The sequence below is a fragment of the Wyeomyia smithii genome, chromosome 3 (genome assembly GCF_029784165.1).
Source record: "Wyeomyia smithii strain HCP4-BCI-WySm-NY-G18 chromosome 3, ASM2978416v1, whole genome shotgun sequence".
Lineage (NCBI taxonomy): Eukaryota > Metazoa > Arthropoda > Insecta > Diptera > Culicidae > Wyeomyia > Wyeomyia smithii.
In genome coordinates, this window is record NC_073696.1 from 211,435,073 (window position 1) to 211,457,913 (window position 22,841).

The 22,841-nt window shown below is 37.4% G+C and overlaps 1 protein-coding gene across 9 annotated transcripts in view; it reads left to right on the plus strand.

Moving 5' to 3' along the window:
* LOC129727512 (synaptic vesicular amine transporter) overlaps positions 1-22,841 on the plus strand; it is an 86,223-nt gene that overhangs the window by 37,913 nt on the left and 25,469 nt on the right. For 8 of the 9 annotated variants that reach the window (XM_055685404.1, XM_055685406.1, XM_055685407.1 and 5 more), the window contains one exon: positions 3,683-3,960. In XM_055685404.1, coding sequence (XP_055541379.1) covers positions 3,708-3,960 — 253 coding nt within the window. In that variant the 5' untranslated portion in view covers positions 3,683-3,707. Of the gene's footprint in view, positions 1-2,272; positions 2,475-3,682; positions 3,961-22,841 lie in introns of those variants that run through there. The other variant, XM_055685411.1, reaches the window with a different exon arrangement.

The following is a 22,841-nucleotide window of genomic DNA, read 5'->3' on the forward strand; positions in this document are numbered from 1 at the left end:
CATGTTGGTTTTGTGATAAAATACTCTTGATATGTTTTTTATCTCAAGCTTTGAAAATTCAAACCCGAGACAAAATAAAAAAATAAAACACTGCGTTCACGAATTGCAGTACATCGTAAGTTTTATATGTTATTTCGTTTTTAGTTTACTGAGCGAAACAATTTTTGTGTTTCAATTTAAAATCCGTTTTAAAGAGGGACAAATACACACATCAAACAAACACATTGTTATTGCCAAGAATTAATAGTACTAGTAATGAACAAGTACCTATTAATTACCTCCTGTTTGTCGATTATTATTTTTCAACAGAATTCTATAAGTGCCTTAACTTCTATTTATCGTAAATAGTATATTTATAGTAAATAGTATCGTAATAGTATAGTATATATAGATTTTCATAGCACACCCTGCGTTGAATAAAACAGTCTAACGACTCATCTAGTCAACTTCAGAAACGAAATTTCCTAATTATTACGGATTTTTTTTTTCAGTGTGTACTTTTCACTTAAAATCATTACCGTATGGAAGCAGATGCCAAGTGTGCAACTGTTACGTGTTGCATATTCTGAGTTGAGACTGGGGGAAAATTTTGTTCCCGCTGACGTTAACTGGACTGATGTCATCGAACCCATAAAACTACATTAGTTCAGAGTTGTACTAGGACTGTGAACGATAATTTTCATGAGTATTTCGTTTCTATTGCGAAAGGGACGAGTTTCCCTCCTCATTCTTCCTCACAAATTGTCACAACTTCCTTGATTACTCCCTCCTTAATTACGTCAAGTTTTTCATCACCCCCCTCTCTTACTTGGTCCAAAATAACCACAAATTAACCCTCTAGTGCCCAGTGCCGTCTTTGGACGGTCTTCAGTTGAACCTCTTCAGTTGAACCTCTAAAAAACCTTCAATAAGAACTTAAAAAATGTTTATAAAGCTTCATAGTGATTTTTTTTCGAAGTCCGTCTAAAAATAAATTTGGGCACTAGGGGGTTAAGAAATGTGTAAAAAATGGTTTTTGATTAGAACAATGTTACTGAAAGAAAAAAAAAACTATAAAAGATAACTGGAAAAAAGACTCAATTCGTCGTCCTAGGATTGCCCATCGACACCACAGAAAGCTGAAAAAAACCATCCATCCATTTTTATACCTTCAATTTATTTGCAAACCAAGTATTCTCCACTCAAAAATCAATTTTGCCAGTTTATCAAACATTTTGGTAAAATCAATGAATAAAGCTTCTTCATAATTTCTATTGTTCATTACGGTTAACAAAAACTAATAGCGTCCAGGTTGTAGAGCGGAAATGCATAATTATAGCAATCCAGCGGTAGTTTTGAACACATTGACTATCCGACAGTCACGAATTGAATGTTCGATTAATCAACACCACGACCTTGAAAATCTTCGAAACGTTCACATTAATTGACAGAAATTAGGAAATTCTTAAAGTTCATTACAACGGAGAAACACCCGCTATTGTCTATACGATAGAAACAAATTCAAGCGTTCATGTACGTCGTGATGACTTGCTTCCAAGTTGGGCAAGATTCGCGAGTATAGAAGGTAACTATAGTAATTCCAATTTGTAGTAACGCACTGCAGTATATCGCTACAAGGTATAGTAGTAAGCGTAGATGTACTGATTTTGAGTCAAGTGTATTAAATTCACACTGAAGCGGGAAGTGAAGTTAGACGACTCTGTTGGTTATTTGTTTAACAATACAAACATCATTCGTTTGTGTGATAGGTTCAATTTTCCAATAGGCGAAAATTTCCTCCCATACCGTGCACAGCAAACGCTGCGTACTAATGTTTTTTGTCCATCAAAATCGCATCTATCTTTCGTGAGCAGAAGATAAGTACATGACTTTTAATGAGCAGCTTGCCCACAATGCAGTAATTATCCCATTCGGCATCATTTAGTGTACTATGAGATGCCGGGGCTCTATCGCAACGCGATCGAAATTTCTTCTGACGGGACTTGATGTGTTTATCAGATGTTCCACAGTTTCTCTCTTTCTCATGTGCCCTACACATGCATATGCGAGCGCTCTCAGAATAACCATGATCTTGAGGTTTCGCGCTCAATTGCCTATGCAAGCCTCACATGAACTCATCAACCGTTCAGAAGCCAGCTAAATATTGTGGTGGCGGACATTCGTAGGGTTTATCATACATACTTGAAATCGTACGGCAGCGCAAAGCACATGCATATTTGTATGTGGTTGCATCAATGAAGTGGCCATATAGCTATCATACCTCCAGTGTAATAGCCAAGTTCATTATCACTAGTTTATCCCGCGTTATCGAGTGAAATGCACATGCTCGATGGTAATATAATTTGTCTAGGTGAAACACGAGACACTTTTAAGTAATGATGTTCATTACTGTGTAAATTTTAAAAACGCCAACATCGTTGTGGTATTATATGCTCGCTATCACAGTTCAACCAATTGAATAATTAGTTATTCAGGTGAGTACGTAGAACTTTTCGTCCGTTCATCATTCGTGAGCATCTCGCAATATTGCGATCAGGGTTACGCTGAGTGAATAATTCTTTCGGGTGGTACCTATGTAACGCTAGAAGCTGAAAAATGTATTCGTTGATTTTGTAGAAAAATCAGGTTTGACGTCGAGCTACGGCCCAGTCGTCTTTTATTGTCGAATACCAGCTTCGGAGAGTCTGTCAGTGCAAGCAATTAACTTACTTTTACTGTTGATTTTGCTAATAACATAAGTGCGGAATACAGCGGACACCCGCGCAATATTACAATAGATCGACGCTTTGATCACAGTGAATAGTTCGCATAGAAAAAGGTGTATGATAAGAGAAATATGCCAATATAGCAGTCTTAATGGTAAATTTTTATTTTAAAAATTTATGCTTCCGGGAACCGAATAGTCACCGCCCAGTTTATTCTATGTTTGGTAAGAGCAAAACAATCGATATCTTTCATACCTATCACACTATTACGGAAATCGGTACGTTTGCTCCATTGGGAAAAAAATTTAAATTTAATTTTGACTTGAATGAATTTTCATTCTGCCTGCAAATCCTGTAAATTCAGCTTCTGTTTTTTTTTTGAATGGGTAAATTGTCATCAGCTCAGAACACCTTATAATTGATATTTGTCGAAAGACGGTAGAACAAAATAATTACGAAATAAAAGCTGTGATTATTCACAGTTTGAAATGACTGATACAAATAATTTGTATTTGTAATTTGTCACTGATAATTTGAAAACAAATAAAGCATTTCCCCGCAATGATGAATCCAACCCGCGTATTGCTCTCACCACCATCATAACTTATCAGCTACTGCCACTAACTGTCATCGGTCGTAATAAACTTAATCCGTCCCGAGGGGAAAATCGTAGCCAATATTTTACCCTGGGAAATCATGAAATATGAAGGAACATATTTCAGCTGCCGTATTGCCTCGGATTTGCAGCCTTCTAGACTACATTTCTTCTGTTTTGCTTTATTTATTAGCTCCTGGTGTGTTGGCCGGGACAAGGTTTTTAGTACCCAGAGACGTTCCATCAAAGATAATATTCTATACCCTCTCAGGACGAATATAAATAATCCTCTTTTGATTTCAATCTTTTTACATGCTTGGTCCGCACGGTCCTGGTTTGGAAAAATGCTACCGCTTCCGTTCGCGTCACGCTCCGGCTACAGTCAACAGGGCTCTCAGTGAGTTGCAATGCAAACTACCGATCCGGGGGGAAACGGCCAGGGACCCACTGCTGCTGCTGCTGCTGCGGTTAACAATAGCTATAACAGTACTACGTCGTCTTCGACTTTACCCCCGAAGCCGCCTCCGCCGTTGCCGCCAGCACCCGGTTCATGGAAGGCGCTAAAGGCCAGCATCCTGCGATGGCGAGGTTCGAGACGCCTGGTACTCGTCATCGTTGCCATTGCACTTCTGCTCGACAATATGCTGCTGACCGTCGTTGGTGAGTATACTCTATATAACTATTGCCCTTGGGTATTGTAGAATGAGCGGGAAATTTTCGTTAAAAGAATATTTAGTGCAGTTGGGATCGGTAGAGCTGGGCTGCTAATCATAGGATAAAGCAGTTGCTTTTACCATCATTATTTCATCCCAGAATCGTTTATCGCCAGATTCAGTGCTGTTGTAAAAATGCGTTAGGATCAGATTTCAAATACCTTCTTAAAGCTTCAATTATTGCGCGATATTTAAAATGTGAACTACATCGTAGTTGGATGGTAATTTAAATTATGTTTCGCATCATTTTGATGTTAGTTTCTCACTGTGCGTTCTGTGCAGTTTCCTACAGCCCATTTCCTGTGCCACTGCTGCTTCCACCGGAAACAGGCGCAACAAGTTGCACCAGCGTCTGAAGGCACTGGGACGACAAATTTCCTTCTATTGTTGCTTTCATCTCTCATTTACGTTCAGAACATGCTTTTCCATTTCCCTACATATTGCCGCCGTTCAGTCCTCTTCTTAGTGACTCCCCTTCCCACCCACACTTCGATATAATGGATTTCTGCACAGCTACACTCTCACCACGAGTCGCACGAGACAGCGGGAGGGGGATCATAATCCGCTTCGTCCTTGATGTTGGTGTGACGTACCAAAGATGAAGCTGCACATAATAAAGTTCACTTCTTATTTGAGATGCATTTAAATTTCCATTTTCACACTTATACTCTCACACACATAAGACTGGTATGAATCGGCTGCGACAGTAGAAGTTTCACCACATACACACCACGTGGAGTGGAAAGTTCTGCATGACCGAGGATATGTGCAATATATAGCCTGGTCGTGATTTCACTGTTAAATGACTTGCTATACAACCCGCTATCCTCTGTCTGACTGTCTCACAAACAGTTTGAGGGTGGTGTATAGCGTTCAACAAGTCTAGCTTTTATAGCGGTCTAGAAAAGTATGCAACAGTTGGTTTTGTTAATTTGGTTTTCAGTTGTTCTAACCAATTGAGGGTGTAATTGGCATATCGCGCCGAAAGCAAATGATTTCATAATTGAAAGTAATAATGATTAAACTTTCACAACATATGAATAAACCAAAAAAAAAAATGTAAGAGTTTTTCACTCACTTAGTTGACATGACCTAGAAATGATCACATTTCAATGAATTTATCAGACATCGAGTTTTTGGAAAAAAATGGCGAGGGTCTCTAATGTCTCTAAATTCAACAATTATTTTTTTAATTAAATCACCATCAATATTGACGTAGGACTTTCTCTAGCAAGGCGACATGCTGCGAAAAGCGTCAAGTGACGTTTTTCCTAACACTGCACGGATTTTCGAAATATCTCCATACATTTTCCATTCGATATGCTAATTTCCTTAACGCAGACGTCGTGAGGGTTAGTGAAACGATTCAAAGTATACAGAATAAACTACCGTTGGATTCAGTTCCAACAGCCAAGTAGTTCAAGTGATACAACCTCTTATTCGTATTGCGCAAATATTACCAGTTGGTGATCTATACGGAAATGTTACGATCTTCGTAACTTTTTTTTTACAACCATGTGTACACCCTAACGGTGTGAAAACTAAATTCACATCGGCAATATCATCCTATACGCTTGTGTACGACCGATGGTATACTGCCGTAATCTCGCAGACTGACGTAAGCGCCAAAATGGCCGATTTGTGTTTCATGCGATTAAACGATAGAACACACCAAATTGTACCTATAGGCGCCGAAATATGATCAAAAGTGTGAAAAATAAAGTCAGTAATTCACGAAAACGAAATGACGTAACCGCCATTTGTACTCCACGTGACGCAAATCCAACACAACTATGTTTGCGGTGCGTTTATTAGATTCAACGACTCGAGACCTAATCAAGCAAACGGAACCAAATTTGGCATGTAGAAGTTTTTGGGAGCAGGAAATACTTCTATGGTGGTACGATATCTCTTCTTTCTCTGCAACTTGCAGAGGAATGGGCAATACTGACAAAAGTTTTGATACTTTGGTATCGCGATACTTCAATAAACTTCGATACCAGGCATCGGAGTATCGGTTTAAAGGAGTATCGATACTTCGATTGTATCGGTATCGGACTTACTATTTTTTCCGAAAAACTGCAAATATCTGCGAGTCAACAAAAATCTGCACACAAACTCTAAAAATCTGCTTTTTGCAGACAAATCTGCACATCTGGTATCCCTGGAGAGAGGCAGTTGATTGTAAAAAAAATCTAGCGATGCTGCAAAATGCAGATCCGTTGGTATTGATGCTAGTACCGCCCATCCCTATCTGCAAAAGAAGGGTTCCGTACAAATGAAACACATATGTGGAAAAAAATTTCCGAACAACAGCTTAAAATGATCGAAATGATGCACAGGAGCTAAGAATCGATCCCAGACCCTAGAATCCTAAGATGGCAACTTCTTAATATACTTATTATGAGAATTTCCGGAACCAGAAACAGAAGCCAGAGATTAAGTCCGCATGCCTTTTTGAAATCCAAGATGACGACTTCTGCTATCTGAAAAACATCCCAAAATAATCGAATATCACGCAATATGGATATTTCCGCAATCGGGGCACAGAAGCCTACAATTTACCCCAGAGAAGACCGTGTTAACCTCCGACCACGGATCCAGCTTAGCGGTGATTAAATCGAAGTAATTGACAAGTGCGTGCAACTAGGTTGACTGGTGATTACCGAGAACGACATTAGCAGAGAAACTCGTCGAGGTCCTATGCCGTGAAATAGTGCCTTTTTTGAACTCCGGAGGATGCTATTCTCTAATAAAATTCGCCGCGGCACGAAGTTGATTATCTACAAAACTTTGATCATAAGCTTGGTCCATGCTCCTGGACAACTAAATCGCACTTGTGATTTTTGTACGAAAGAAGTGCAGATCGAACATGTCAGATGCCACGAATGCTATTATATGCCAAACTGAATCAATTCCGAGGATGTATTCTTAAATCGCGGCTATTTGACTGATTATGAAAATACTACAAGGTATCCAGCCCTAGGGTTGTATGAAATGGTGACGTAGGACTAAATACTGTAATTACTGTAATTACAGAAACAAAAAATTCGTTTGTTCAGTGATTTACGTAATTAAATTCTCACCATCCCTTCATTTTTCAGAAATATATTTAATTAAACTCGAAAGAAGATCATTTACTCCTGGAGATGTTGTGCCTGTAGTGTTTTCTTGTGCAAACAACATCTAACAATTACAACGAAGTTAAAGTTCAAAAAGATTCTTTTGTTCTTGCTTCACAAGTTTGTTACATTTGCCAACAATTACATTACGAAGACAGCCAATATAAGTATATTATTTTATTTTTAAAGTTAAAAATTGAAAAAATATCCAACAATGTTGAAATGTAAAAAAAAAGATTCTGAATAGATTTTAGCAAATGGACAAAAAATTCATTAGCACTCGCCGGCTCTTACTCTTTTATAATTTAGTATTTTCAGGAACTTACTCGATCGACATTATGTCGGTCACGATTATTTGGTGAATAATCGAAAGATGAAAAATAAATAAAATTAACTTATAATTGTTGCAAAAATGCCCAGTTCTTTTTGAGTAATTTATGTTTTTTTATGGTAATCATTCATGAGTTAAATTTTTTATCACCATCGGTGGCAGCATTGTAGTTTTGATTGCACGCGAATAGAAGTCGTGCCCGCTGCAATGATAGATGACGAGAAACTAGCGGCGCTCTGCTCCACATATACCCTACGGTACTGTTGCTTTTACCAGCATGTTTTCTCTCAAGACATCAGTTTCTATTACGCTCTAAAAGCAGGTTTAAAAATTGTCCAAGAAAAGGGGTTGTTTCAAACTTTTCGAAAAACCTTTACCTTCGAGACATCAAATTAGTCTAAGTTCATGGAAGCAAACATAAATTGACCTATTAGGACGGGGAGACTCTGTCAATTTTTTTTTGAATATTGATGTCAATTTTTTTTTGAATATATCACAGGGAATCGTTGGTGTCTATTCATGTCGTCTGTGCTAGGAATGCTCGCATGTGATTGGTTCGTTGTTCGCGTAAATTTGTTCATGACACTTTTTATCGATTTTAACCGCTTTGCAATGAAAAAATAATGATAACTAGCGTATCACAAAATTGTTCAACATTTTATCTATCCACCAATATATTGGTTATTGTTATCCATCATGTGGTTATGCTGTTATTATCGTTTGAAATCTGACGTAACATTTGTCAGTTTCATTTCCAATTTTACAGAAGTATAGAAAACAAAGACCGTACGGTTGTGTACGGCCCTCGCAGAACATTCTATTTGTTACTCTGTACATCGACAAGGTAATTTGAAATAAAGTTTTTAACACAGCTCACAGTCAAAACTTATCGGCTTACCATTCGTAGTGTTACGTCAAGCCTGTATTAACCCTCTTTTCGTAGAGATAAATCAGTTTTAACCTAGAAAAATGACCTTCACTAGATTTGGATATCATAGTTAATACAGCCAGTTTCACTGGAGGACTTATTTTGTCAAGACGAAGGAATCTTATCGAAACCTCGTTCCTCCTACCAATACCGCGTCACAATCATAATTTCCTGAAGAGGCACTTAACGCTTCACCTCTGGTCAGTTTTATTGTTAGTAGGAGTCATATTTTGTCAAGAGGAAAGAGGCTTATCGTAAACTCTTTCCTCCAGCCAAGACCGCGCCATAATTACAATTCCCTAAAGAGAACTGTTATACGGTACTCAGACCAGTTTTATTATAAGAGGGACTGTTAGGATGAAAGTCAGCAGGGGTACTACGGAATTCAGCTTGAAGGAAGGGTATCTAGTGGAAAGTCTGAGAATAAACCCATGTTAAAGTCCTTTGACAACCAAATGGCCTGATTCTACTAAGATTTAAACTTACGACCACCCGCTTATCAAAGCGGACTTCGTAGCCTTGTGGCTACGAAGCTTCCATCGTTTCCTTGATAGTCTGTATCGGGTTCTTCATTAGTCCTGATTCTTCATCAGTGCCTCCTGGTTCTCAACAATTTGAGTTCCTGCTTTCGTTCGAGTTTCTAAACGCATTTGTATGGTTGTTCCCTTGGTTTGTCTTACCTTGTGAATTTTATTGTGATCAACTTGAGATGCAAACGATATATTAGGGTAACTTATATGAGGAAAAAATTAACCAGAAAATTTAGAAAAAAAAACCTACAAAAATATTCACCTGCCCGAAAAAACATCCTGTGCAAAATTTTAGCTCGATCGGACTTAAAACGGGGTGGCGCAAAGCGATTGAAGTTATAACATTGCTTGCATTATTGCATTCGAGAGTAGTTGCAAAGAATAAGTTTGAAACAAACTCCTCCTTCTCAATTATTCTTAGAATGATAGACACTAAGATTATCATAGATAATTTCGTATCAATAGGTTTATACCAATAAATTTTACAAAATTGAAAAAATAGCACTCTAAAAATATTTTGGTGGCCCTGAAAAGATTTTCCCCAGAAACCGTTAATAACCACCTTGAATTTTGAAATTCAGACCGATTTTTGGACTCTAAACGTTATTCTGGTTTCGGAAATAACTATATTATGTTGGTATTTGATCCATTTGATTGTATTCCAGCAACCAGAAGTCACCATTTTGGATTTCAAAATGGGGTCTGGATTTAATCTGGATCTTGTTTCTGGGAATCATTTTGATTCTGGAATGACTATTTTTGGTTGATTTCCAGCAAACGGAAATTGCCACTGCGGATTTCAAAACCACATCTGGTGTTGATTTTTGGCTTTCGTGCATCATCCCAATTACGGAAATACCCATATAGGGTGGTATTCAGTCATTGGGAGACCGCTATATTGGATTTCAAAATGACGTCTGGACTTGATTTTTGGCCTTTGTGCATCATACAGATTACGGAAATACCCGTGTTGGGTGGTATATGGGCATTTTAGGCAGTTTCATGGGATCCGGAAGTCGTCATTGTGGATATCAAAATGGCACATGAAGTAGATTTCCGAAGTATGTTTATCATTCTCGTTCTGAAAATACTATTTGATCATTTGAGCATCTTGCAAATCAAAACGGCATCTGGGGTCGACTTCTAGCCTCTAAATATCATTCCGGTTCAAATAATACTTATATTGGATGGTATTTGACCTTGTTTCCAGTTCTGTTTGGTTTAAATCTGCATCCAAAACATGTCTCGATTTGTTCCAATAATACAATAATTTAGTTACGCCATGAAATTATACTTTTGCGGCATATTGATGGACGCGTAACTAATTCTCCAATCGATCGTTGCAAAAAGGAAAGAAATCCGTGAACACTAATATCTTAGGAACATGTCCGATACGAAACCCATGGATACAAATTTTCAATATGAATTATTCAACGGTTCAAAATTAATGAACATACCTCGTATTTGAGAACCCATGTATGCAAAATAATTCGGTGATCATGTTTGATTTAGAAGTTTTCAAATGACGAATACACTATCGCTACCCCCCACCCTGACCAGTCTGATGAGAAAAAAAAGTTATTGAAATAAATACGCTGCTATAGGACCTTTATGTACCGAATTATATGGTAACACAGTGCAACCATTTTTTCGCCTTGGCTTCTATGTATGATTTTCTTATGCAAAAACCAATTTTCCCGAGTTTGGTCAAATTTCACCTTAAGTGGCAACAATGGCGCCGTTTCGGGTTTTTGAGAAATCAGAAATTTTCGTTGTTTTTTTTTGACGCGATTTTGTTTCAAGGCCAAATATCAAAATTCTAACAGTTTTTCCACATGATAGCATTCTCTTGCCATCTTTAAAAAAATAGATCTTGAATCGAACAAAAACTGAGTTCTAAACGGTGATTCTACGAAAACAGTTTTGGCATGGTTTTTATATATTTCACAAAGCAAAATAATATAAAAAATGTACAGCATTAATTGATTCGTTAATATCTGAGTGTGATGGACAAATTATGCCTTATATTGAGAAAAAAAGTCTCAGAAATCGATTGGTAGGTGTCTGATACACGTAAAATGTCAGCAACATGTCAATTTTGCCCCAATTCCTCTACAATATTGAAATAGGTTTATTTCGACGTAATATTAACTCATTTGAAATCTGTTTACTGTAATATCAAGAGTGTACGCGATACTCTAAGCTGCAATAACAATTTGTCATTGAATATGATCCTCTCCCTTTTACGAGGAGGGAGCATTTTTCGCTTGGACCATGCAAAACCTCAAAATCTTGTTTCATCTATGAGACAGAATCATCGCGTTTTCGATGAAGTTGATTCATTTAAAATGTAATGTGTCTTTGACATTTCATTTGTCATCAATTGCAAAATTGTCGTATAAGCCATTTCTGCAGGGAGTCTTTACCTTATGCTGAAAAAAACTCCGTCTCTGCAAGGTTAATTTGGACAAATTGACAAATTGACTTTCCCTTGCTCACGCTTATGAGATAGAGCAAAACTAAAATATTTGTGACACTCCACGTATTCGAAAACTCAGTCTTGTAAATCGTCACGGTAGAACCACTTTTCACTGCGATAATCGGCTTTTTTTTCCTCTGACGGTGGCAAAGCTCGCTGTCTAAATACATTCTGGAACAAACATGTCAAACGAGTGCTCGCCACCACCACGTTTTTTTTTTCTCAAACGTATTTTGACATTTTTTTCTAGAAATGAATGTTACGCACGTTGTGTGCGGAGATTTACGAAATAACTTAAATAAGTGATGTTGTAATATTATTTCTCAACATAGATAGAACGAAGTAGACAGGCCAAAATAACATCACCAAACGAATGACAGTGTGCACCTCTTCGATGCGCGAGTGTCGATTGACCATCTTGTTCTTTGTGCGAGAGGCGACGGTTGTACTACATTTACGAGCGAAAGCCTACTGTGACGCACGCACACGTGTTGACCATTTACGAGCCTGCCCCTAAGTACCAATTTTAAGAAACATAACATTATGAGAAGGAGAGATAAAAGTGGAGTTTTTGTACGTTTTGAAATGAACTTTATCATTCACTAGCTGCCCGGCACTTCGTCCCGCCCATATTTGTGTTTAATAACATAAATTTGAACATTCCAAGTTCATTGATTCACATAAACACATATTACTCATATTGGATGGAAATTGGCCATTTCTGGCAGTTTTCCAGAAACCGGAAGTTGCCATCTCAAAATTCAAAATATTGTCTGAGGTCTAATTATGGCTTTAGTGCATGCGCTGTTTTCAGAAACCGGGAGTCGCCATCATGGACTTCAAAATGGCATTTGGAGACATTTTCTGGCCTGGTTCCGGAAACACCCCTATTAGAAATTGGAAGTTTCCATCTTAAATTTGAAAATGACGTCTGGAGTCGAGTTTTGGCTCTTGTGCATCGACTCGATCGTTTTTGGCTGTTTTTGCGGAAAACCTGTTCAATTTGTATGGGAGACCTTCCTCCCCGTCCAGAGTACGGAGGAGTGTCAGACCACCATAGAAATTTGTAATTTGATTTGTATAAGAGCCCTCCCATCCAGAAGTGGAAGGGATGTCGAAATATTTTTTACTCTCAAACATCTCCACATGCCAAATTTGGTTCCATTTACTTGATTAGTTCTTAGGTTGTGAAGAAAATTTTAGTTTCATTTGTATGAGCCCTCTCTTCCAGAGGAGAGAGGGGTGACGAAGAACCATGAAAATTTTTCTTGCTCTCGAAAAGCTCGACATATCAGATTTGGTTCCATTCATTTATTTCTCGAGATGTGCAGAAATTTGTGTTTAGTTTGTTGGTAATTCCTCCCTTCTAGAAAAGGGGAAGTGTCAAACTATCATGGACACATTTGTAACATTCACCTGCCAAATTTGGTTGTATTTGCTTGATTGGTTCTCGAGCTCAGCGAAATTTGTGTTTCATTTGTATGGGATCCCTCCCTTACAGAAGCGGGAGGAGTGTCAAACCATTACGGACATATTTGTTACCCTAACAACATTCACCTGCCAAATTTAATTTCATTTACTTGGTTAGTTCTCGAGATGTACGGAAATTTGTGTTTCATTTGTATGGAACCCCTCCCGTCCATGAGAGGGAGGGGTTTCAAACTATCTTAGTCACCTTTCTTGGCCCCTAAAATACAAAATTTCACACCGATCGGTTCAGTAGTTTTCAAGCTTATATGGATCAGACAGGCAGACAAAGCTACATATTTATATGTTTAGATTATTATAAAGTTAAACGTCTCTACTCTAGCTTTACTCTAAAACACATCAACAATATGAAAACTAGACGCGGGTAACATAACTTTTGTTCATCAGCAATGTGTAATAATGGCAATAGAATTTTTATCATATTTCCAACAGAATAAGATCAAACTTTGTGTCAAACTTTGCAGCCATGATTGGGTCCGAGACGTGAATCTTTAAATAACCCACTGGAGCGTTATGTGAATAATGTGTTCCGTTCTACCGGCAGCGATAGAAAGTAACAGCTATGCCTTTTTTTTCTTCCCTTGCAGCAATGCCTCGTCGACATTTTGTCGGGTTTGTTCCGGAAAAGTGCAAAGTAATAGCTATTGAAAATTACCCTGATGGAAGTACCGCACCGAGAGAGGAAATTTGCTCAGGCTGCGTCTAACCTTAGCGTAATGGGTCTGGCCCAGTCTGGATGTAAAAATGTTTTAAAAGCATTTTGTAATGTTCTTAGCAATATGGAGGTTTTAAATATAAGCTCTCTGTACTGAAAATCCGCACAGGTAAAAAAATGTGTAATTTTTGAGTACTATAAAACACGCTTTTAAAACATATATTGAAAATGCTTGCAAAACCCTCCTGAAATAAATGTCCAGCTTTCCCAATTTAACCTTATTTCTACTTATAAAGGGATACATAATTAAGTCCATCGAAAAGTTTCGACCACCCAAAGTTCAACGCGTGATGCGGATTTGTATTATTTACTCTCTCCAGCAGCTGTGTGCAGGACAAGTTAAGGGCATGTGGTCGACCGATGATCCATTTTTATTATTTTCATATTTTTCCTGCACTGGAACAAAACAACACACGAACGGCAGTACAGCGAAAGCCAATTTAGCTAAAAAAAATGTACCGTAAAATCGAACAAGTAGGATTAAAACAGCTGATTCGAATATTTCGAAATGAGTCCCTGGTGTTTTATATCAAATAAATGATGGAAAACGAGTGTTTACCATGCAATTAAAATATATTAACGCTCTCGAATAACCTACTGATAACCTCACTGATAAGGGAAAATGAAGCGACCCGTATAAGCGTTCATGCACTTGTGATCTTCATATTTCATAAGTTCACCTGTTTAACTAGCAGTTCTTCATAAACTACTGACTCTGCAATAACGTGATGTCAGATACATGCCCGATTAAGACGCTCCTCTAGCAGTACAATGGACTCAATTGACGAAATGTGCCCATTCAAACAGCCAACCCTCTTTTCAGCTTTCCAGGTCGATAAGCATCTGGTTCCATTTCCTCTGGCGTACGACACATTGTCAGATTTTTCCCCCCGTTTGGTAATGTTTCCTAATCGGAAAATTATGTTCCTTCTGCTTTCTTTGTTGGCAGAAATGATTCAGACCAGAACGACGGACGGTGAGGACGAACTTGGCGAGAATGTCATTCTCCGCAAAAATTTTGATCAACTTCCACGGCTAGGTTGTTCAACCACCAATACTTTAACATAGGGAAATTGGGTGCTTTTTGCGAACAAAATTGACCGCATACAAGCGAGATACTTTCTGCATGCTTCTGGATTGTGCAGATTAGGGGAAGGATGTACTTTGGAATCTCTTTGAGAAAGTCCATTTAACATTTCTATGAAAGAGTACTTCAATTGCAAATACTTAAACTCAATTGCCGAAACTCCAACAGCTGGGAAAATTCAGCGATGTATGTAATTTTCAAGTTCCTGGCAGAATTTTCAAGAATTGCGACAAGCACAATGTCAGCATTTGATAGTGTGCGGTCTGTAGAAATATTTTGCCAGATTCAATCTAAAGTGATGCAAAATAATAAAATGTATTAAAACGGTATGAAGCCAGAAAATTCTAGTAGGGTAGAAAAACTCATTAATCATAAACAGTCATTCTAACATTCATCTAAACAAGAACGGTAGTTTGTGTTCTCGAGGCTTTAATGGGTAAACATTTCAAAACATTTACAGAGCACAGCTTGAAAAATTGGAAATTGAAGTAACAGATTGTTGCAAAACGAAAAACAAGGTGATAGGAAAAAAAATCACAGGAAGGTTGTGTGCAAAGCCACGACCGCAAGGTTGAAGTAGAATACTTTTACAAGAAAGATAACCCGGTTGCTTGCGTGTCAGTCATTTTTCCTAGTAAATAAATGTTGACCGCTCATTGGCAGTATTGAAAATTCTGTGCAAACGAAGTTGAAGTACTACTCAATTTCAGTTTGCACATATAAATACGACCTCACTGAACAGGAAAAGTACAAACTCTTTGCGGCGCAAACAAGTTTCAACAGTCAGAGTATATGTACATGTGAATTCAAATTAAGATAATTAACTTTTGGTTAAAGCTCAGAACAAGAAAATATTAAATCTTCAATTCATTTGTTGGTTGTCCTAAAAATGGTTCAATTTATCCTACCTCTAGTAGAAGGCCCTTCTCCAGCGTCCCAACCAGAGGTTGGACACGTGTTACCTCTGGCTGCTTTTAAATTGACCTCCGTACTGGTACTTGGTTTCTTCGATGCACTTCCCCCATGCTGGTCCTTCGCGCGTTTCCGAGCATCACGCTTGTATTTGGCGTTCATATATTTAGACATAGCACTGAATACACTTCCGATGGATTTCTCAATAAATGCAATAAATGCACTCGTAGTCTCTTACCCGAGAATAATAAAACACTTCCAAGAAATGTTGCACTACTGCCCATAATTCAAAAATTGGCTAATATGCCGTAGGCATCAAATCGAGAAAAACGCCTTTGAAAGTTTTTTGTCGGTACAACATATTTTGACTGCTCATGACAACTTTTTTATTGAGTATGTCACCCTTCATATATGCTGGACCCTTGCCGTTGAGTTGAAACAGAGAAATCTGTAGAAAAATTCCATCCGCCACGTATTTTTAACACAGTAGCCGTTTTACCTTTGTTATACCAAACAAAGGTTATAAAATCGGTCGAAAAACGCAAAATAGATCCGGAGACCATAGGGCCGAGTGGTATATACCATTCGACTCAGTTCGACGAACTGAGCAATGTCTGTTCGTGTGTATGTGTGTGTATGTGTGTGTGTATGTATGTTGTCTGTATGTATGTGACGCAAAAAAGTAACGCACCTTTCTTATAGAACGCAATATCCGATTTTGATTATTTTATATGCAAATGAAAGCTACTGTGCTCCCCCAGAATGCTACCGAGTGGATTTTTGATTATTGGCTTAGATTTTGAGATATTGATCAAAGAGTATTTTTTTACATAGAGTGTTTAACTTTAAACATTAAATTAATCTGTTGAGGGCCAAGTGTCGTATACCAATCGACTCAGTTCGTCTAAATGAACATTTCCTGTATACATGTGTATGTGTGTATGTACGTTAGTATTTGTAAATATGTTGTTTACATGTGTAGTATATAAAAATCGAACAAAAAAAATTTAAAAAAAAATCACACCTTTCACAGAATGCATCGATTCAAGTGTTAACAAGTGCAAATGGAAGCTCCAAACCCTTTTGAAAATCATACTGAGCGAGTTTTTTTATTGGTTGCTTGAATTTCAGAATATTTACGAAAGAATTTTTAAACATGGAGTATTTTACTTTTTGGATCATTTCTCTCTATATTCCTTTTTATATCACTATCTCTCTTTCTCTCGCTCTCTCTTTTTTTCAACTACTATTTATTTCTCAGAAGAAACTAAGAGTAAAAGACATTTGTGCATAATTTTCATACTATGGTAGTTCGTACTAACTGGTGTAAATAAATGAACATTTTATTTTTAATAGTTTTTTACTAACAATATTCAATAGATTTCAGAGGAAACTGCAATGCTCCGGTTCTCGTTTACTTGATACACTTCCCTTTTGTATAATATAAAAATATTGTTTTTTAAATTTATTTTAAGGTCAGTGCAAACAGAGTATCCATGTTATCTCGATCCTCGTTTTGGCAGCAAGTTTTATAGAATTCTGAGTGTTTCAGATTTTACCATACAGCCTAGGTCTCCAACAAGAGTTACGTTCCCGAGTACACTTTAAACAGTCAAAATCCTCAATTCTTGCGAAAAACTTTAATTTTGAAAAAATGCTTTCGAAATAGAATTAATTTAACAATTCTTAACAGAATCTGATGTGTACTGGGAATTGACATTTCAACAGCAGTTATAAATATTTCAATAAAATCTTTTAGCACTTGATGCTCACAGATTTTATCAAAATTTTTGTTGATTTCTTGAAATAAACACACGTATGATTCAAGCAATTTTTCTATGGTAACAAATCATTTAATGCGCTGTAAAATTCTGAACTATAATTTCTTGAGAGCAAGTTTGTAGGACTTTACTTCGGTTCGTAGGAAATATTCGATGCTAATCCATAATCTATAATCATTGTGTTCTTTTCTGGGTTTTGCGATTTTTGAAAACGAAGCCATTGTGGTATTGAAAATGTATGTGAGAATCTCATCGAGGTTTGATTCAGTGATGTTATTTGGTTCACTCTCTGGAAAACTATCTTTTGAATATTATTTTAAACGATTTATGGTGTTTACCTGCATAACAAATTTATATGTAGTAATAGTTAGTATAAATTTGTATGTAGTAATAGTTAGTATAACAAAGGTTTCTGCACTGCTAGGTGGATCAATTTAGGTTTTTTTCAATTATAAACGAAAGGTCAGTTGACAAAACGGTGTGCAATTCGGCTAATATTTATACGATGTGAATTATATCGTACTCGTTGGTGATGCAATTGGTTTTAAATTCAATAAAACAACACGGAAGCACAAGTGAGGATGAAAAGGACGACGAGACAATTGTTACGTGCGGCAGTATAATAATATAACGAAAATATTATTATTCATGGTAATCTCACAATCCACTTTCCTATTTTTTCTCATCAAATCCAAAATAAAAAATGAATCTTATCTTTATTAATAATACTCCTAATCAAAGAGCTAAATATCATTTTTTTAAATGTGAAGGTTTATGACAAAAGCAAACAGTCACACGTTTTGATCATTGGGTTTCGCAGTACAACAAATAAATTCTTGTAGCATCAAATATTCTTCGTGAAAAAGTCAAATTTGATGCAATGGCCTTACGATCGCTCACCTGTCGCCAGTAACCACCAAGCTACAACACCCTTTCGAAAGTTAGAAGAAACACAGTTCAGTAATAATACACTGGTTCGTGAACATGCCACAGGTTCAAATTGGATATTGGATATTAGCCAAATTCTCAATTATTCTGGATATTAGCCAAAATTGTTTCACGTTTGCTGCCTTCCCAAATTCAATTTTTGACAATCGGCTTCCGTAGGGACCTTGTTTAGGGTGTGTACCATCACGAGAAACTGTTTTCTCGATTTTGGTAAAAATGGCATATTAGCCAATTTTTGAACTATGGGCAGGACTAGTAAAAAGACAATTTCCACGTGTTATAACGTGCTGGAGCACGAAATCTATGTCTGTGATGGGGAAGCTTCACGTTCACGAGGCATGACTGGAGAAACGCGTCTAATAATGCGGTAAAATTTTTAATGTCTTTTTGTGCAAATTATTGTACTCAGACAAACCCTGTTTTAAATTGGATGAATTTTTAGTGAATAAACGTTAACCGTTTGTTATTCAAAGTTGGTCATGCTGATCGCAGCCTTTGCGCTGCTCCTACAGTGGGGGGATTACTAAATAAAGTAAAAATTTTACAACTACAAGAGAATTTGATTGCATCCCGCACAGAATGTCTGCTTGTGTTGATGCCAGAAAATTATTAACCTTCAATTATTTTTTTATTTGCCTTGAAAAAAGCATTTTGCGGTTCAAAATCGGTTGCTAATTACAACCTTTGAACTGCCCTAACATTGGTGGAATTAAGATACACGGACAACATGCACTGTGGAAGCTATTTAACATTCAGTAAATTAGACGGGTGCGACAAATTTGAATTGCTAGGATGCAACACAGAATGCTTGCTTGCGTTGACAAAAATTATTAACTTTCAATGACTTGTTTATTTGCCTTAAAAAGGCATTTTGATTTCCGAAATTGGATTTCTTCATGCTGCCCCAACACGGGGGGAATAATAGTTGTCTGGCGACACACGCTGAGAAGAACCGCGCTGCTCCTGAGACGTGGTGACCAACCACAGGGCTAATGCTGCTGCTAAGGAAGGACGACTGCTGTTGTCGCTGTTTAGAACTATTATGAGCGGCTCCGGCTGAAACAGGCTCTTATATAGGCCAAGTAGCATGTTTTCAATTGCAAGGTATATAATCCTGTCGACCGTGCTTGGGAAGCAAGCATATAACGACCAATCAGAGGTCGAATTTTTCGTTTTGACAAGGCTTGACTATTTTCAGTAGTACAATAGTGTGAATAATAAAATTACAATTATCTTATTTTGGGAAGAATCTTAGAAGATTTTCCAATCTATTGCTGCAAGAACGAAGGAAATCCATCGAATACTAACCGATTTATTAGCATTTGAAATTGGACATATTTTTCACTTTTTTCGGTTTTAGATTTTTATTTCACATCCCTATGTAGCCGAACTTCCTGAGAGAAGTATTCTACTTCAAAACTTGAAACTGCAAAATGGTGTTACTGCGAAGCGCAGAAAAAATATCAATACCTAGTGAATGAAATTTTGTTAAAATGGAAATATATAACATTTATAAGAATTTTAATTGAGTTATTGATATTAGGGTGTTAATCAGTACAAGATACGAGAACAATTTGGAGTCAAAATAATAATATGTAGTCAAACTGTAATAAAACTCGTCAAAGCTCTAAGAGTTGAAAATTTCAAAAACATATTAGTGTAAAATTGTGTGTTTTGTGATTTTTTCTCAACATTTAACCCTCTAAAAAATAACCTGTATCAAGTAACGGTAGTATTACTAGGACTTTGAGTGTCGATTACCAATGCCTTGCTGTACACAACGGGGATAAGGGCAAGTTGTTTCAACGTTTAACGAAGCATAAACCCCATCTACTGGCATCCTCAATTTGATATTCTCCCAAGCAAGACAGGCGAATCAGGAAAATTTACCTGTTGGCATTATTACCTCTCATCGCTTGACATCTTAAATACTAACTAGTTTAAGATCTCAGTATTAATAAACTGTTATTGTAATCTTGTGAGCACCACTTGATTTTTTATCAATTATAATGACAAATCAAGTGATGTTCTATGCCAAATTAGATCAAACCACAGCTTCAGGAATTCTTGAACCTGAAACGTCGGATACAATTGAAAGTCTCAAAATAAAATTCCGATACCCATCAGAGTGCAGATTATACTGGTTGCGATACCGTCGGAGGCAACATCACGCAGCGTGCCTTCGGTGATGAAAGAAAGCGAAAATCAATCGCCAAAGGTTGTGCGGTGCAAGTCAACCCAGCCCAGGAGCAGGACCGGTCGATGGAATCAGTTTCCCATCAGTTGCTCACCCCTGCAAGTAAAATGAGCCAATCAAAATATATCCATACAGCCGAGACCCAGGGTGGTAGTAAAACCAATTGTTGCTCGTCTACTCGACGGAGTATGGCCGTATAATATGCGCTATACCAGGGGTTCGTTCGAGGATAAGTATGGAAAAACTGCTGACAAAGAAGCGCTCAACCATAAATAAATTCGTACCTTTTTTAAACCATTTCACTTCTGCCTGCCTTGCGATATGTCGCCTACCAGGATTGATAGAAGGTGACAAAATGGAACAAATAAGGTTGATGGCAACATAAAAGCGAACAATTTGCGATCTAATAAATTTCACAGTGATTCAATTATGTATCACTTTACCCTGTACAGGATCGGAGGAGGGTTTTTCAGGAAAGGGAAATTTTGCAACTCGACAACCTATTGACACATCCGGTAATAGTAACGAGTGTCATTGGAAGCCGGTGTGCCTCGGGAAGGAAAATGGTAGAAAGTTATTTTCACTATGTTTCGGAACATCGCGAGTAATGTGACTCTCGATCGGTGGAAATGTGTTGGGGTTTGCCATGGTTGATAAATTGGACAGAATAATTATTATTATACTTATTTACGAACTCTACTTGCACCAACAGTTCAGGGTAAAATAAAAACACTAATATTGGTTAATGATGATAAAAATTAAGGAAACTGTCAAGAATGTACGCTTGAATCCATCCCCATTAGATTGACTGCCGTCCTCTGTATCGTGTAAAGAGCGTAGAATTATATTTCTGCTCGAAGCAGCGGTAAATTAAAACAAGAACTTGATGAGCAGTGTTGCACCGCTTAATCCAATTTAAGGATAACTGGTTTATTCCACAATAAACAAGAAATTAACAACTTGTTTCATTTACACTTGGTAGCCAACCCGAGGCCGCCCCGTGTAATCGTTTCAGCTGCTGCCAAACACCCACTGCGGCTGCTGAAGATGTACACAGTAACGCAATTATTATTCTGGAAAAACTTTCGAGACCTTGTTGATGTTGGTGTGTTTACCGGTGGCCAACGGGTTGACTCGGCTCAGATTGAAGCGAAATTTCAAATTTCATCTAAAACTAAACGTAATCTAATTTTGGTGTGACAGAAACTAAACGTTCATTCGTTTGACTGCGGTTCTGGGGTTAAAAGACGGTGAATTTCGAATGGCTGCCAGTCGTGTAGTATATGGACAAATTCACGTCAATCATCCTAATATACGCAAAAATTTAAACTATTCATTGCCAGCACCCAGCAAAATTTGTTCCCATTTTTTCTTTGTTTAAATAATTTCAAACATTTTTTTTTTATTTAAAATACGTTCAAAGATTAACCTTGCGATTTGTTTATAGTCTGCAAATGCATGACGAATCGTATATGTGATACGTTCAAACTCAAAAGACAAAAAATGAAATAAAAGGTTTTATCGGAATGAGAACATCCTTGCCTTTTGACTCCCGTACATCGTCTTGATTCTGGAAATACCCATATTGGGTGGTATTCGAATATTTTCAGTTGTTTCCCAGAAACAGTAAGCCGTCATCTCAAATTTCATTGGCATGTGGCATGTGGAGTCAATTTCTGGCCTCTGTTCATGGTGGTAATCGGTAATGCGTATTATATCAAATCAAGTTTTAAGTAATCTTCAAACGAATTGGAATAGTTGTTCGAAACGGTAGCAGCAAATACTAGTTCTTCTGGGGAATTATTTTCAACGAGCTCTGCAACTCGCCGTTCTCTAGTTCTGGTTGAGCAGCTTCCAAAAAGTTCCTGAGGACGCGCACGAGAAGAAATGTTGTTGTATTCATAATTATTATTCTCATCGAATCGAGGAAGAGCAAGCGGTGACTTCAACCAAATTTCATGTTTTTTCATGAAATACTTTTTTATTTTATTGCGTTTCTCTCACTTCGAGTTCAATTTCGAACAACATACAACAGAGAACTTGCGCAAATTTTCATAGACCTGCTCAACTTTGTCTCCTAGTAAAGACAATGTCATATATCGAAATGCACATGATGTTCTTTTGCTTACATTGCAGTTAACCCACTTCTCAAAAATCTGCCGGTTCACGAGCGATCGGCATTGACCTACGAAAAATAAAAAATCTCGCAGAGTTGCATGAGGTTGCAGCTAATTCTTATATATTTTGTAGGGGACACTTCAAGCAAACTTTTGATACATGTTTCTGAGGGGAACCCGGTGGAACTTTTTT